Source organism: Copadichromis virginalis, linkage group LG17 (assembly GCF_057382275.1).
Source record: "Copadichromis virginalis isolate Kocher_CV1m ecotype Utaka linkage group LG17, C_Virginalis_male_GT1.1, whole genome shotgun sequence".
In the NCBI taxonomy this organism is placed as follows: domain Eukaryota; kingdom Metazoa; phylum Chordata; class Actinopteri; order Cichliformes; family Cichlidae; genus Copadichromis; species Copadichromis virginalis.
The window spans coordinates 28,209,219-28,226,092 of NC_140634.1; the positions used below are offsets into that span (position 1 = coordinate 28,209,219).

Consider the following 16,874-nt stretch of genomic DNA (forward strand, 5'->3'; position numbering starts at 1 on the left):
TCACAATAACATCTTACAACACTGTTTCTGTTTTGACCTAAGTAATGGAGGAGAGGGAGGTGGATCTCAGGGTCTTTAGAAGTAAAATATTATAGGATATTAAGCTCATCTCTCTGTGGTGAATTAGTATGTTTTTTACCTTCACATTGCTCAGAGAAATCAATTTCTTTCACCTGGCAGTTGGCAAGGCAACACTGTGATGAACGCGCATACAGGGATGCTCTATGAATCCTAATGGGGCCAGCTGACTAATGACGTGGCCAAGGCGGGTCATGGAGGGCATTAGCATATGGTGAGGAAAACATGGGGAACCAAGGGCATTTTAGCTCATGCTTGGCACATTATACTAAGACAAGTTTAATATGGAATATCAGTATTTATAATTAGCACTTAATTAAAAATTCTATTCTGAGTGAATATGGCTTTAACCGGTAAAATGAAATGAAATGAAAAATCAAAATTAAAAAGGTTCAACAGTCTTATCCAAATGTGCATGAAGCATCTCCTGCTATCTATCCTATAGCTATCTTGGCTCACGCTGATTGGGTTACCAGTGCTAACCTAACAATATCTTCTCTTCTGCTTCCAGCTATCACAGCACTAGGGCTAATCCCTGCTCTGGCAGCCAGTACGAACACAGCTAACCATAATGAAGCCCATTAGTCTGGAGACAATGGCTGCTAGCAAAGCTCAAATGCTGAAAAACACTGGATCATAAAAAAGCCCATCTTTTACTCTGTGCCTTCAGTTGCTATGACCTGATATTGCCCTCGCTTGAGAGAGCACCCACAATGTCACAGACACATATAGAGCATAAAATGAATGAGCAAACACAATTAATGTGAGACAAGCCTGCAAATACCAGTCGTGAAAAACACTGTAAACTGTATTCATTTAGAGTAGGAGAGTGAGAGCAAAAGCAAAACAGGGAGAAATAAGACTTCCAGGAAACATAAAAAGAACAAAAGCAGTGTTAAAAGTAACAAAGAAAATGAGAAGCAGGACAGGTAGAAAGAAAAGAGTGATTAAAAGTAGCCAGAAAAGTCAAAAACAGTAAAAGTCTAATGTCTTAAAGTAAAAGCAAAATAGTTACTAAGAAAAAAATGTTCAACCACTTTTCTTTGCTTGATTAAGTTCCCTGCCTGCTTAAACCATTTCAAAGAAATATGCCACCAAACCATATTCCATGAAAATGCAACAGTGTTAATATGTGGGATACAGCACAAGGTGATCAATATTCCTATGCTGTATTGACTGGAGGCCACACAAGGTCAGTGAAAGCAAATTAGCAAGACAGATCAGGTACTGCGATGAAACAACGACCTGAACAGATGGAAGAGGAAGCCACTAATAAACCCTACTGCCTATTATAATCTCTTGATACGCTGGCATATGATTTGTGTGTGTCTCTTTGTGATGAGAAAACCAATAAACTGAAAAAAAAAAAAAATCCCCACCAAGCAGTTTAAGCCTTCACTGGGACACTGATAGCACTGCATGTGTGTGTGCGTGTGTGTGTGTGAGAGAGAGAGAGAGTGCAAGTGTATTGCACGTAATCTCTAGCAGAATTAATTCCTAGAAATTAAAATGAAAATGGAAAACAAACTGCCCAATAATAGGGCCTTTATCTCAAGGTCAGCATCACAGAGTTTAGGGTGTCCTTATGAGCACATACTAAGGTACAGGATGATGGCCTAGAATAAACTGACTTAAAACTAATACTATGTTAGGGTGGTCACTACTATGATATAGATCACTGGGACATTACTCAATACTCAGAGGACATGCCCATTCATAAACACAGAGAAATAAATGAATAAAATTTATAATAGCTCTCAAGCACAAAGCAAATTGTAAAAACAGTGTGCCCCTTGTCTCCTTGAGAAATGTTTTCTGACTTACACGTGCTGACAGAAAAACATATGTGGATTACAAAGGGCTGTGAATTGTTGATCCCAGCAATGACACAGGCAATGCTATTGTCATTAGATCTATCAATCAACCTTTAATCCCATTGTGATTGTTGCTACACCATACTGCAGGTCATTCATCCAAACAGGGTTGACACACACACACACACACACACACACACACGCACGCACGCACGCACGCACGCACGCACGCACGCACGCACGCACGCTAACAGACAGGCTGCCGACCTACATGTGACTGGCCGTAGCCCAGATTTGCTAGCACTAACCCCAGGGGATGGGTTCTGTACTGATTACATATACCCCTTGAATATGCTGGCGGACAAACTGCACCAAAGTAGGTCGTGCAGCACCCTAAACTACAACCAGTGCCCTCCTGGCCTGGTGCAGCGCTTGGCTCCATAGAGCTTTGTGTGAAGCAGTTAGGGCAGGGGTCGCACACTAGGCGATTGGGCCTGGCATGACAGCGTGAAGGTCCCACGTATCTGACAGCTCATCAAAATGTAATCGTTCGGCAAGTCCAGAAGGTGAGGCCTGACAACACCCATCTTGTCAAGTCAGTGCATGTTAAACTGTGAACATATGAGACCACTATATGACCTGGATGTTAGCTACTATCCACCATGGATATCCTGGCATAATCTGAACCGCAAAAAGAGAGTTTTGCAATTTCAACATTGGCTTGCACCACCAAACAACTGATTTAGATTCAAGTATACTACTAAACTCGATTCAGCTTGAGAAAAATACACATATAGATTGTTTTTTCGGGGGGGGGGGGGGGGGACTTGGGGAAAACCTTGCAGTGATTGCAGAGCTTGGCCGGCTATCAGGCTGTTTTGGCCATTCTGGGGCAGAATCAAACTATAACGCAAAAGGCTGCCCGCTTTTGGTCAGTGGAGCATTACAGCATTTGGCAGGGCATGACCCAGGCTCCATCAGTACTGAGAAAGCGGCATATCCACGGAAAGACAAAAATTGAGCAGGAACTTTTTTTTAAAAGACAGCTAAGAGAGAAATGGACAAGATAAGGGCCAAGAGGCGAGAGCTGCCCTTGCAGTGGTGGTCACTCTACGGGTCAGTGGATGATTTTGGTTAGACATTAGTCCAAGAAGTACTGTCCTGGGTGGGTTAAACGCAACCTGAACCCATTCTGGGTCACTTGCTCATGAAACAGTGGTACACCACACTTAAGAACAGTGCAGAGGCAGCACCCGACACAAACAAAGGAGTGCCGTTATGCACACAGTAGTAAATTTAACTTCTGTACCTAAAAATCACATCTGCGAGCTTCCATGTCCAGCTTACTGCTCCAGCATGCTTGTTTAAATGCAAGTGCATTATCTCACATTATCAGTTGCTTGGAGAATGCACTAAAGAAGCTGCAGTGCTCTGCAAGCCTGCGATGCTATGCAATCCCAGAGGAAAGGAGACGAAATAGCTTTTCTTTCATAATACTGGAAAATCTCCCCTATACTCCTGTGGCTGCCACCTCGCTGTTACATGTGCTTCATTGAAGCCTGTTCATATTCAACTGCAGTGAAGTCAAGGAGAAAGTCTGTGTGTGTATAATATAGGAGTTGGCTCTATACTCCTGTGCCAGTGGGAATAACGTACTGCGCTACAGGCAGTGTGACCTTTTCTAGCTCGTGTGCCTTCTCTCCTCCCTCTTTTTGTCTCTCTTTTTTCACACGCTTACTCTCTACCTTGGACACGAATGCACACACCTAGCAGCAGTGTCACAGCTAGCTTTACCAAGCATAAATTACCCACACTGCTACCTTGTTTAATGGGCATGAGGCTGGTGCAAATCATTTGAGGTAGAGGGTTACAGGACAGTCTGCTTCATTTGTTCTACCTCTCCCACTTCCATCAGGAAGGTAAAGCTTGTCTTGTTTTCTCTATTGTGCCTCTTTTAACATGACCTTTATGGCTGTGTGCTTTCCGGGGCGACAGTTTGTGCTCAAATTGAGGGTTAAGGCCTGCCTGTTTAAAGTGCTCTAACTACCTTCAGAGGCGTATGACGTGGAAGAGGATGGAGAGTCTCCATTATATACAATGTACTTCACTTTCCAGTATTTATTTTCCAGTATTCTTTTAAAGAAATTCTTTGATTTTAGAGTCACTTCTGAAGTCCTACTGCAGTCCCGAGTTGAGTAAAAGTATCTGATTATGGATTTAACAAAGTAAACTTTTAATTTCCTGGAGCTGAAGCAAGAAATGGGGATTATACTTCATTCCAACCTGTGAAACAAAACTAAAGATGGAATTTGGTGACCAAAAAAGTTGTGTAAACTTGAACTTCTAAGAGGCTTCATGTAAAAAAAAAAAAAATAGCCAGCCAGAAGAGTGACACAATGACAGATCAGGAGTGAGCAAAGTGGGAAAGATAGTGAGGAGGGTGAGGGTGGAGTGGGTGGAGGGAGTTAATGCACATAACACACTGCATCAAACCCAAGCACCGCTCCAAGCAGGATGCGTCAGCAGTCCATTCATGTTCCTCTATTTTTCACGAAAGGACGAGGCAAAAAGAGTGAGAGCAAAGAGAGCTCAAGTGAAAGGAAAACAAAGATAAAGAGTGAGGGGGCTGAGAAAAGATAGAGAGAGAGAGAGCATGATAAAAGAGAGGAAACCAGAAAGTGAGAGAAGCGGTGACCCATCAGCCTTTCCTTACCACCAAAGCAAAACTGGAAAGCTTTGCCAGAGTCGTTGGAATGTTTGGAGTACTGCTGGGTACGAGGGGGTTAAAATATGGTTGCTGTGGGGATGCCACTGTCCATCTCTGACTTGTGCTTGGACAGCCTGTCCATTCCCCTAAGCCACAAAAGCCACAGAAAGCCACAGAACAAGAGACTATGAGCATTAAAAAAAAAAAAAAAAAAAAAGGAGAGCGAAGGACAGCAGGAGCAAACTGGTTTTTGAAGAGGTAGATCTCTAAAAAGGTCTGAGTGCTTTGAGCTCACCCAAATACCTCAGGACACTGCAGAGAGTGTGAGGGAGGCAGGGAGAGAAAGAGGGTGTGAGGGAGAGCAAGAGAGGGTGTGTGTGAGAGAAAGAGAGAGAGAGTGGGAGATAGAGAGACGGTGCACGCTCTCTCTTTCGCTGCTACAACGGATCCTTTCCACATCGACGCTGCTGTTAACGTCACGCCTGTAAGCCGCGCTTGCCCAGCGCTTGCCTTCTCTGCCTTGCTCCTCTCCCAGTTGGACGCTGCATTTGCGAGGGGGTGCTGATCACCACAAGAAAAGGAGGGGGAGAAAAAAAAAGAAAGAAAAGAACTGGAAACAAGAAGAAAAAAGAAACAACCCAGAGAGAGGAAGGAGAAACTGCGCGCCATCCCTCCTCCCTCTAACCCACCTCGATCAACCCAGCTACAATACCCCCACTCCTCCCAGCACCCCCTTCCATCCCCCACCCCACTCCCCCTCTGAAGAAACTGACGGATTATTGGGAAGTGCACGGGAGGCAGGCTGCAGCTGCTGCTGTGTGTGTGCTCGCTACTGCTGCTGTATGCTTCGTGGGGATGGTGTGTGTGCGTTCGCAATTGCTGCTGTCGCCACCGCGGCTGCCGAGGCTGGAGCATGTGGCTAGTTAAGAGGAGAAAGAAGATAATGAAGGCTGTGTGTGTCGCCTAGCCTTTTCAACTGCTGCCAAGAGCTCCCCAGGAGGAAAGGAGAGAAAAAATAAAATAAAGAAGAATCAAGTGGACATGACACTGCGTTGAAAAGGGGAGCAAAGAAAAGAGTGCAAGAGAGGGAGAAGGGCTGTCAGACTGACCAACCGACCAACTGATTGACTACTAAAAAGTGAAAAGAGGAATACAGATAAGGAGGACTGTTTTTTTTCCTGTTTTTTTAACCCCTCCTTTCCACTACAAACAAAAAACATAGAACACTGGAAAGGACTGGATTTTTTTTTGTTTTTTTTATCCTTCTGTAATTGTAATTTCTTCTACCTCCCTCCCTCCTTTTGTTGTTTCCTGCCTTGGGTTTTGTTGCACAAAACAAAAAACAATAGTGCGTGTGCATCTCTGTGGTTGCCTGGACTATGGAGACCTGGCTAAGGTGTTTAACGGGGGGATCAACTGTCGGATTCCAAGGACAAGCAAGAGAAGAGGAGCCGACAGCGAAGAGCGAGCAAGGGAGCACTGCTGCTTTGGGAGCCTGACTGGATTCCTAGCTACAGTCGTTTCCCCCCTCCTTTTTTTTTTTTCTTGGTAATCGGCACGTAAAGGAAGAAAAACATTCACAAAAGGGCCTTCGAACCTTTCTCTTTGGATGTATGGATTTACAAAAGGGCTCATCTTGTTTAAGCTCTTTGGCACTGATGCCCGTTTTGACAGGGCAAACATAAAAGGTTTTCTTTGCTGCTCTTGGATATAAATACATCTGATGCGAATACATCAGCTCTTTCTGATTGCAAAAAGGAGGGAAGCTATATATCTCAGTTCAAGGACCTGTAATAATAACTTGAGGTAGGTGTCTAGTGTTTCAAACCCTCTCTGCATCAATTTGTAACACCCTCCCCTCCCCTCTGTCTTGTAATACGGTTTTTGGTTGCTTAATTTGCCATCATGTTCTTCTCATACACATATTTCAGAAAAGCCAGTCCTCTCCACCACCCCATTTCTTTCTGCCCCTGAGCACAGTTCATGGAAATAAAATCACCCCTTAACTGAGGACAGGTCAAGTCCTCTTGCCCCTTAGCAACCACCTAAACCCTTGCTCTCCCCTTGCCCACATCAGTTCCCTTAACCTTATTACTTTGGCCCCATAAACAGTACTGCTAGCCAAACAGCTAATTTCCTTGCACCCACACCCCCAAAACACCAGCCCCAAACATCCCCATCCTCCCCCCCAGATGATGCTGAATTATGAACGTGCCACATCATGAGTCTCCTGGGGCGGGTAGCTGTGCATCGTGCCAGGAAAGCCGCCCTGCTCTGTGTAGTCTTCCTGATGGTGCAAGCGTGGAGCAGCGCCTCCCTGGCCTTGGCGGGGGCGGCGGTGTCTCAAGGACCCCAGGGCTGTCCACCGCAGTGTTCTTGTAGTAATCAGCAGGGGAAAGTGGTTTGCACCCGTCGTGGCCTCACCCGTGTCCCCCCTGGGATTCCTGCCAACACGCGACACCTCAATCTAATGGAAAACGCCATTGAGGCGGTGCAGGCTGACTCCTTCCGCCATCTGCACCACCTTGAGGTGCTCCAGCTTGGGCGAAATGCCATTCGGCAGATTGAGGTGGGCGCGTTTAATGGACTCACCAGCCTCAACACACTGGAGCTGTTTGACAACCGGTTGACGGTGGTGCCCAGTGGGGCCTTTGAATACCTATCCAAACTAAGAGAACTATGGTTGAGGAACAACCCCATTGAAAGTATTCCTTCCTATGCCTTCAACCGGGTACCCTCACTCATGCGACTGGACCTGGGAGAGTTAAGGAAACTGGAGTACATCTCAGAAGGAGCTTTTGAGGGCCTACAAAATCTCAAGTACCTCAACCTGGGAATGTGCAACATAAGGGGTGATATGCCAAACCTAAGTCCCCTCAAAGGCCTCGAGGAGCTAGAGATTTCTGAAAATCTCTTTCCAATGATAAAACCAGGCTCTTTCAAAGGTCTGCGCTCATTGAAAAAGCTATGGGTGATGAACTCTCAAATCACAGTAATAGAGCGCAATGCTTTCGATGACTTATCTTCACTGGTGGAGCTTAATCTTGCCCATAACAATCTGAGCGCTGTGCCACATGATTTGTTCTCCCCGCTCAGGTACCTGGTGGAGCTCCACCTCCACCATAACCCTTGGAACTGTGGTTGTGAGGCTGTATGGTTAGCACGCTGGCTAAGGGAGTACATCCCTACTAATTCAACTTGCTGTGGACGTTGTCACTCCCCTGCGAGCATGAGAGGTCGACAGCTGGTGGACGTGGACCGAGGTGAGGGTGCTGCAGTCCAGTGTTCTGCACCATTCATTGCTGATGCACCAAGGGACTTGAACATCTCAGCAGGGCGAGTGGCTGAGCTTCGATGCCGCACAGCTCCAATGTCTTCAGTGCGCTGGCTCCTACCCAACGGCACTATACTGACACATGCCTCTAGTCACCCGAGAATATCAGTCCTCAATGATGGTACCCTTAATTTCTCAAATGTCCTTGCAGTAGACACAGGCACCTATACCTGCATGGTCTCCAATGCAGCTGGGAACTCTAATGCCTCAGCCTACCTCAATGTGAGTGCAGCTGAGCTTAATACATCCAACTTAAGTTACTTTACCACAGTGACCGTGGAGGTCTTGGGGCCAACCACTGAGATGCCCAAACCTAAAACTACAACAACCACTGCAGCTGCTGCAGGCGCTGGTGTTGCTGGGGGAGGAGTAGGCCTAGGGACAACAACTACAACTGCCTCTCCTTCTGTCTTTCAACCAGTCTTCATCTCCACCCCAACTGTACTGTTACAAAACACCGACAGTCCACCAGGGGCAGCTAAACCATCTGTGTTGCCAGGAATTCAATCGACTAACAAACCAGGCAAGTCTGGGCCTAGCCTTGATGAAGTGATGAAGACTACTAAGATTATAATAGGCTGCTTTGTGGCAGTGACACTATTGGCTGCTGTCATGCTCATTGCCTTCTACAAATTGAGAAAGCGCCACCAGCAGAGGAGCACTGTGGCAGCTGCCCGCACTGTTGAGATTATTCAGGTGGATGAGGAGGACCTTCCACCACCAGCATCTGCAGCCCAAGAGTCAGCTCTCACATTGCCTGAAATCCGAGACCATAACAGCATACACAAGTTGGACTTTATCAGCCACAAGACTGACTACAGCTTTCACAAACCCAAGGCTGAATACAAACCCCAGCCTGATTTCACACTTCACAAGCCAAAGGCTGAGTATACCACATATAAGCCAAATATGGACTTTAGCAGCCACAAAACCATCACAGATTACAACACACACAAATCTACGCCGGATTTTAGCCTTCACAGACCAAAGCCTGACTGCAGCCCATTTAGACCAGAATATAGCACCCACAAACCTAAAGCAGAATACAGCCCTTTCAAGCCAGACTTTGGTACTCATCCAAAAACTAAATCAGACTACAGCCCATTCAAACTAGATTATAGCACTCATCCCAGGCAGAAGAGTGACTTCAGTCCATTCAAACGGGACTATAGCACTCAGCCGAAACCTAAACATGACTACAGCCCATTAAAATCAGACTACAACACACAACATAGACCTAAAACTGAATATAGTCCATTCAAACCTGATTTTGGTACACACCCAAGACCTAAACCTGATTACAGCCCATTTAAACCCGACTACAGCACTCAGCCTAAATCCAAAACAGAGTACAGTGCCCAGAGATCTAAAACAGACAGTACCTACAAAGCTAAGGACCACTACACCCCACATAAAACTGCAACAGATTACAGCGCCTTCAAGACTGACTTCAGCCCCCACAAAGTGGATTACAGCGCCTTCAAGTCTGACTTCAGTCCACAAACTCAGAGACCTAAACTGGATTACAGTCCACATAAACTGGACTACAGCTCTCATATGGTGGACTACAGCACTCTAAAGCCCAAATATAATACCTATAAACCGACTGGCCATGGGGCTAAATGGACAGACAACAATGTTGGGAACTCTTTGCCGCGAACCTTGCCCAGTGCCATCACAGCAATGGCTGAGCCCTATGTCGTAAAAACTCACAACAAGGAGAAGGTACAGGAGACTCAGATTTAAAAAGGCCCCTCCAAAAGGATCTCACCCCTTTTCCCAGTTTCCTAGCTCCTACTCACCCCTCTTTCACACGCCCCTTGTCCTTTCCTCATTTAAAATCATGCAATAGAATGCACAACGAAAAAAGGACAGGACATACTTTTGTACAGAGTGCAAAACTTAAAAGACTGATGATTTCTTGTTGTACATGCTTATAAATAAATATATATATATGGACGAACTAAAATTACCATGGGTTGGTGATAGAGAAACGTATATTAAAAAGAAATTGAAACTATTTTCTAACTTGTAACTTCTATTTAAAATAATGAGTTGTTTAAGATGCTGTCTTGACTTTGAAAAATGAGGGTAGTCTTGTTTTAACAGAGGGCATTCTGTGTGATTTTTACACCATGCTACAGAGAATGCAGTGATAAGAAAAAAGAATATTTATACAGAGAAGACTTTCTTTAACAAAATCCGGGGAAAAAAAAAAAGGTCAGTGTTGATCTTTACAGGTTTATCTTGTAAAAGCACCAAGAATTTGTACTGTGCCAAATGTTATAAATGCAATAAAAAGGATTTTTGGAAGAAAAAAAAAAGTATTAGAAAGAGATGTTTTTCCCCCCCCCTTTCTCTTCTTTTCCTGGCGTATACTGTAACAATCAGCCAAATGCTTTAGACACTGCAGTAAGATGCTGCAGCTATACTTTAACTCTAAGTGTGCTGAATGAGTCAGGCAGAATGAATCATGGTGCACAAGTGGATGGGTTTTTTTAAAATATCCCTCCACACGTCCCATTATATTATTTACAGCAACAATCTGCTTTTTTTTTATTTTTCGCTTACTTTTACATGAGTGACTGTCATGATGCTTTTATCAGCCTGTGGCTGATCAAAGCACGCATTTGATGAAAGTTTAAGTTCAACAAACATGTTAACAGGTTAAAAAGAACTGATGGTCTAGTCAAAGAGACATACAGCAGTGCCATTACAAATACTTTAATTGAAATGCTCATGATATAATGCTTCAAGAATCCAATCTGTGTTACCTACCTCATTTTCTCTATTGCAAGGTAGTCTTATTAATCACAAACGTAATGAGTGAAAAAGGTGCACTTTGCCAAAAAATATAGATCTTCATATCTCTTTTCATTACATTTCCAGCTGTTGGGGCTTCATCAATCAGTATGGGGTCTTTTTATGGTGACAAATGCATTTGGGTCTCACTGTTAACTGTGCATTTTTCATCTTCAACAATATCACCCCTCTCAATCATAATAAAGCCACACAGTTCGAACAAAAAATGATACACCGTGGATAGGAAACACCGCCTGTAGTATTGTGAGACAGGTAAACCACGTATTTTGTCTTTCTGGAATTCGGCCAAGGGGCATTAAAGACCCGCCAACATTTTCTGTGAATGTTTATTTTTCCTCTTATTTAATGACAATACTGTGTCTCGAGCTCTGTTTGTTAAAATGTAAAAGAGAAGGTGGTGTGCAGTACACTGGGAGAACATTTCAGTAAACAGCAACATACCATGCTTGGAGTGGGCAACATGTGGGTGAGAGATGACCAAGAGAATACTACAAAAGATCTCCGTGGGAGTTGTGTTGATCATAATCATCACAACCAGCATAGATACTCCTTAGCTAATCAAAACATTATTAGAACGAAGACGTGAAAAGATCCACAGTCACAGATGTGTACTGGGAGCGAAGCTTATGGCTGGTAGTGAAGTTCACAACACCTGTTTACATAATAAGTAAGCGTGGCAAATAAAAAGCTGGTTAAAAGTAGTACTTGTGAGGTGAGCACCTAAAATATCTGAACTTCTCTCTTCGACAATGTGACATTTCAAACTTTGTGTCACAGGAAGTATAGCGACAGAGGTTAAATATTAAACAAAAAAAAGGAGTGTGACAAAAGCTGAGAGCATATCAGCTCAATATGCAATAGAGGCTAACAGAAGAGCAGACTGATGTTTATTTGAAGGGGTAAAAAGTCCAGTTCCTAAAAATTTGAAACGGACAAGATGGAGATGAAGTGTGCTGGTGTAAGAAATGGAGGTCAAAAAAGACTGCTGAAGGACACAGCAAAGCACACCTTTTTACAAATGTTTTAGCAGATGTCTTGTGCTTGGAAACATCAAATTGTTGTAGAATAGGAGCATGTATAATTTAGAGGTCTAACATTGTACATTACAGGGGTATGATATAACCATCCCAATGAAAAGAGACATCTGGAGAAAAAAAATAAAACAAGACAAAAACGATGAGAGCTGGAAATATTTAGAGGCAGCCCAAAAGGAAAGAATCTCCTGATACACAATGCAAAAAAATAGATTTTATGTTCCGATATGACTAACTTGAGAAAAACTAACCTACTGCAGTGCATCCAGGGCTGTCCAGACAGGCCACCTGGACAAAAATGAGATCAAATCAGCAACAGTTCTTGCTATCCTACCCTGCTTTTTCTGCCATATATTCATTTTGTAGTGTGCTGGGATACGTATAGAAATGCAACAGAAAGAAAAGATAGCAAGTTGAATTATTTAAATTGAAGAGTTAATGTGACCACTTCATCTTGTACTGACCATTTCTAGCTAATTCTCATATCTCAGTTTGCATGCCGTTGTCTCCCACATCTTTTGTTTACTTGTAATTGTTTTGATAACTATGCAAATCCAGACAATGAGCTCCCGATTGTCTCTAATGGGACACGTGTGAGAGGAATGTTCAAACAAGTGTAAGAAAGCAGGATCAGCACGCTCTTTTTAAATAGATAATGTTGTGGGATTAGATGGATTGTAACTAACTGGACAGATGTAAGCACCATATTACGCATTTAGCTCTGTTATGACAGTCTATCATATGCTTGGCAGTGCTATGATACACCTCCTTTGCCCCAGTGAGGTATAGCAGGATGGGGCTTATGCTTCATCACACTGTTCAACCCAGAAGTAGAAAGAGAAAGTATGCTGTGCAATGTGATCACATATTAGGCTGCACTGTGCTATAAAAGGCTCCATCATGCTAATCGGTCAAAATGGCTACAGGGTCATCAATCAGCCAATCAGCTTGCCAGTCGGTGAAGAGCCCGTCTCCATGGAAAACACTTCTCCACATCCCTTCCTCCTCCACATCATGTTTTTCCTTTTCCTGTTTATGAGCTTCATTAGCAATCATGAAGCCATTTGAAAGAGGAAGCAGGGTAAGATGAACCTATTTAACCACAGCTCACCGAGCCTGTAGGGCAGGGAGGGAGATGACTTAGAGGACAAAGAAGAGGTAATGATATAGAAACTAAGATATATCAAAGACATTTTAAGTGAGATTTCGTGACAGATTACTTAAAATAAGTTATTGGGAAGGTGGAAATTTGGTAAAAATTGATAAACAGACAAGTATAATAAGCAAAGAGCAGAAAGCAATCACAGAAAATAAGTACGCAGAAAAATGTGGCAGAACTCGATGTGGTGGGAGACTAAAAGAAATACAGAAGACAACATGGAAGTGATGAGAAGAGGTTAATTAAAAGACACAAAGAAAGATAAGCATGGTGGGAGAAAGGAAAAAAAATGGAGGAAAAGCAATTGGAAAAAAAACTAACCTGAAAATGAGGAAAAGATGGAAATGGAGCTACCAAAAGAGGGGAAAGGAATTCAGGAAGAGTGAAAGAAAGCAAAAGCAAAGGCACTTGGGGAAGAGGAAACAGAGCAAATGTGATGCAAGAGTGCCAGCTACAGATGGAATAGGGGATATATAACTTGGCCGTCATGGCTCTCACATGATTGGTGAATGGCCTGATCTGCACCACAAGGAGAGTATGTGTGTGTGAGGAGGGGGGGTGGGTTACGTAGCAGAGTGCAGCAGATGAGAAGTGCTGATACAAGAAATGGACCACTGTGCTTGAGTAAGAGATACTCAGGAATATAAAAGCAGAAAGGAATGAAATGGAATAGCAGGGACGAGGTGTGTATGCTTTCAGTGTCAAAGGTCAAAGTACTTAAACCTGCTGGAAAGTAAACATACTCGCTCCTCTATTCAATTTAAAAAAAAGACTAAAGGAGTTCATTTTAAACTAAAAGGGGATTGCAGGACATTTCAAAAACCCAATTATTTTGATGCAATCTTTTAATTAGGTTTTTTTCCTCATGTTAATTACCGTGCAGTATAGAAGCTGGGACGAGTAAAAGTATTTCTTTAATTTTAACCTACACCTACAGCCATTGTAATCAACAGCATCAGCCATGCAAAAGCCAACTCCTCAAAAACATATCTGCAAAATGTCTCCCAAAAAACAACAACAACAAAAAATCCAAAGGTGTTGCTTCTTAACGTTCAAGTGTTGTTTTTTGTGATAACTCCATAATTTGCATATCCATAAGCGCAACATTTAACCATGCATTTTTCTTTTATGGTTTAGTTAGTACTAAAAAATATACTCCTGTTAATAACCGAGTATGCAAACTGCCTTGAATCCCCGGTTGAAGCGAAGGATGTGTGCTGCACGGTGCATACTCTAGGATTTCTGTGTGAACACTAGCCACTTTGCTAGTGGAGCAGAGGAGAGGATATTCTAAGCAGGCCTGTGAGCGTGCTGCCTTGTGAGTCAACATGAGTCAGGGCCAAAGAGTTGTTGGGTCCTAATGTCAAATAGAGAGACTGTAACAGAGAGCAGAGTCAAAGGTGGAAACGGCAAACCACAGCACAAAGACAGAAGAATAAAGCAGGGACGTGCTTATTATGACAAAATTTTGATGGTTTAAGGGAGTTGGATTATTAACTTACTCTGTGTTAATCATTTGGCTTTACTGCATTATCCTTACTAATAACATTACTACACGAAGAATGCATGCTACACTGAGAATACATTTTACGAGCTTTGCAGATATTCATTTTGAAAAATCAAGGAACGTTTAAGGAAGGTAATGGTGACAGTTGTGCATGTGGATTAGAGGAAAGGCAAGTGGTTGCGTGCCGGTGCTTCTGCTTCAGCTGTGTGAAAATTGATGCAAATAGCCATATTCAGTGACCAGCTGGTGATATGATTTGTTGTTACTGAAGTCAACAGAGGCAGAAGAAGAAATTTCATCGCAGTATCCTGCTGGCAATGTGCCTAGTGCAGTTGAGGCTGTAATGTTGAATAGGTGTATGCCAATAGACTGACATACACCGTGGTCGAATTCCCACAGATTTTGCTGCCGTAACCGAGAGTGAATGACAGGTGGGCTGCTTTTTTTTTTTTTTCCTCCTCCCCCCACGAGCTAACCGCTCAAGTGTGTTACTCCCTGTGAGACAGAGTTTATTGCCCTTTTGGTGGGTGAAAAACATCCCTGTTTTCTTAACAGCAAGAGACGATGAAGCCTTACTTTTATGATCCCATCCAACAGTTGAGTCTTAGGTGTGTGTGTGTGTGTGTTTTTGTGTGTGTACTAAATCATGTCCACTGAGAGCAACAAACAGGGGACTGAGACATATGTGAGGTGGGGTATGCTGAGGTGTTTGTGCGCACACTAAACACAAATAAAGACATAAATACACACACGCGTGCACACATAGACACCAAAGAGAGGGGGGAAGAAGAAAAAAAAGAATGAAGCCACTGACCATTAATTTCACTGCTTGTTGAGATTTACGCCCTGGAGAGAAATCATCATCACAGGCACAGTATCACCAAGGAGACTGCACTCAGGATCAAACCTCATTCACTCACCCACACAAACACGTTTATACAGAAACGCACAAGAGCAGCCAAAGCCACGCGGTTCAGCTTTTATGTCATCTTTACTGGACTGCTTTGATATGTTTACCCTGAAATGTATTAACGAGCTCCGGCTCCCCGTTTAGCGCTGAAATATGCACAAGCTGCCAAGCAAATGTTCTGACCGCTGACCTCCTTTATAATCAATATTCTTGATCTTCTGAAAATGACGTTTGTACTACTTTGACACTTTTATTATCAAGCCAAAGAGAACACCACATGTATACTGTAGCATAGATGTGTTGTGAAGTGACTGCAGTGAGACGTCCTTCACTTCTTCTAATTTTCTTAGCCATTTAGGCATTCATTTAGATTCATGCTGTCATGTGTGGACCACACAACTAGAACACCAATGTGACTTTTCAGAACTGCATTTGTGTTTTTGCCCTCCATCTTTGTACGTTTCCACGCAAAAGAGTCCATGAAAGACCAGAAGAAGCCCATACACAAAGTGTTACTGAGAAAATCTTTGCTTTTATGCTGCATGGGAAGAAATGAGGACAAAGGAAGCTTTTCTTGCAAACCAGAAGACTGATACTCAATGCAACTAGCAGTGCATGGAGTTTATGGAGAGTATTCTGGGACTTCATCTTTTCAAGGGTGACAATGTGTGTATCTGAGCATAGACATTTTGGTGATCGTGGAGGGGTGGGAGCGGGGTTACAAAATGGTGCCCTGTACTGAACAAGAAAAAGAAGAAACTGAGGAGGGGGGAAGAAAACAAAACAACAACAACGGACAAGGGAGAGAGAATGAACTGAGCTCAACGGTGAGGGCAAAAAATCCAAATTATCTATGACACTCCAATTTGGCATGTCAGAGGACAGCAGCGTCGTATGTAAGAAGGAACGTAGGGAAAGAAGAAGAAGAAGAAAAGGAGTGTGAAAAAGAGGCAGACAGAGGGGAGGGATAAGAACACAGAGCAATGAAGCTGAAAGGAGAATTTACAATGTGATTGCAATAAATAAGAAGCCCCTATTGTGCCCCTATTGTGTACTTTAAAGAAGAGCTCAGAGTTCACTGTGTAGTAACTGTAGGCTCATGCATTTACTCTGACCTGGACTTCAAGATGACAAGCAGTGTGCTAATGTGAAAGACTTGCTGAGAAAATGTGCACCGCTGAGCACAGAATGGCAAAGGAAAGCAACGTCAAGAGGAAAGCACTGACAAGCTGCGTCGTGCAACAACGGGGCTGAAACACAGCTTTCACGTGGAGCCAAAATTATTCAGTCGCTGCAGCAAAATACAGCATGTGTTTAAGTGTGTGTGTGCGGTTGGGTCAGCAGTGATCTTTAAAGATCAAACTAATCAATAGCCAGTCTCTGTTTGCAGTCTATAGCTTAAGCCCCACTGCACTGTACAAAGTGGCGTCCAACCCACCCCTCCCCCCTCACTTGAGTTTTTAACATTTAGTAGGGGGTATTTGAAAAATTGTCAGACTTTGCTAAGA

General features: G+C 43.3%; 2 protein-coding genes across 2 annotated transcripts in view; one reads left to right on the plus strand and one right to left on the minus strand.

The window, feature by feature from the left end:
- snd1 (staphylococcal nuclease and tudor domain containing 1) overlaps positions 1-16,874 on the minus strand; it is a 176,276-nt gene that overhangs the window by 86,648 nt on the left and 72,754 nt on the right. The gene's annotated exons all lie outside the window — the stretch shown is intronic.
- lrrc4.1 (leucine rich repeat containing 4.1) lies at positions 4,877-10,174 on the plus strand. The gene has a single exon (XM_085436317.1). The coding sequence runs from the start codon at positions 6,821-6,823 to the stop codon at positions 9,677-9,679; it is 2,859 nt and encodes a 952-aa protein (XP_085292443.1). The 5' UTR covers positions 4,877-6,820; the 3' UTR covers positions 9,680-10,174.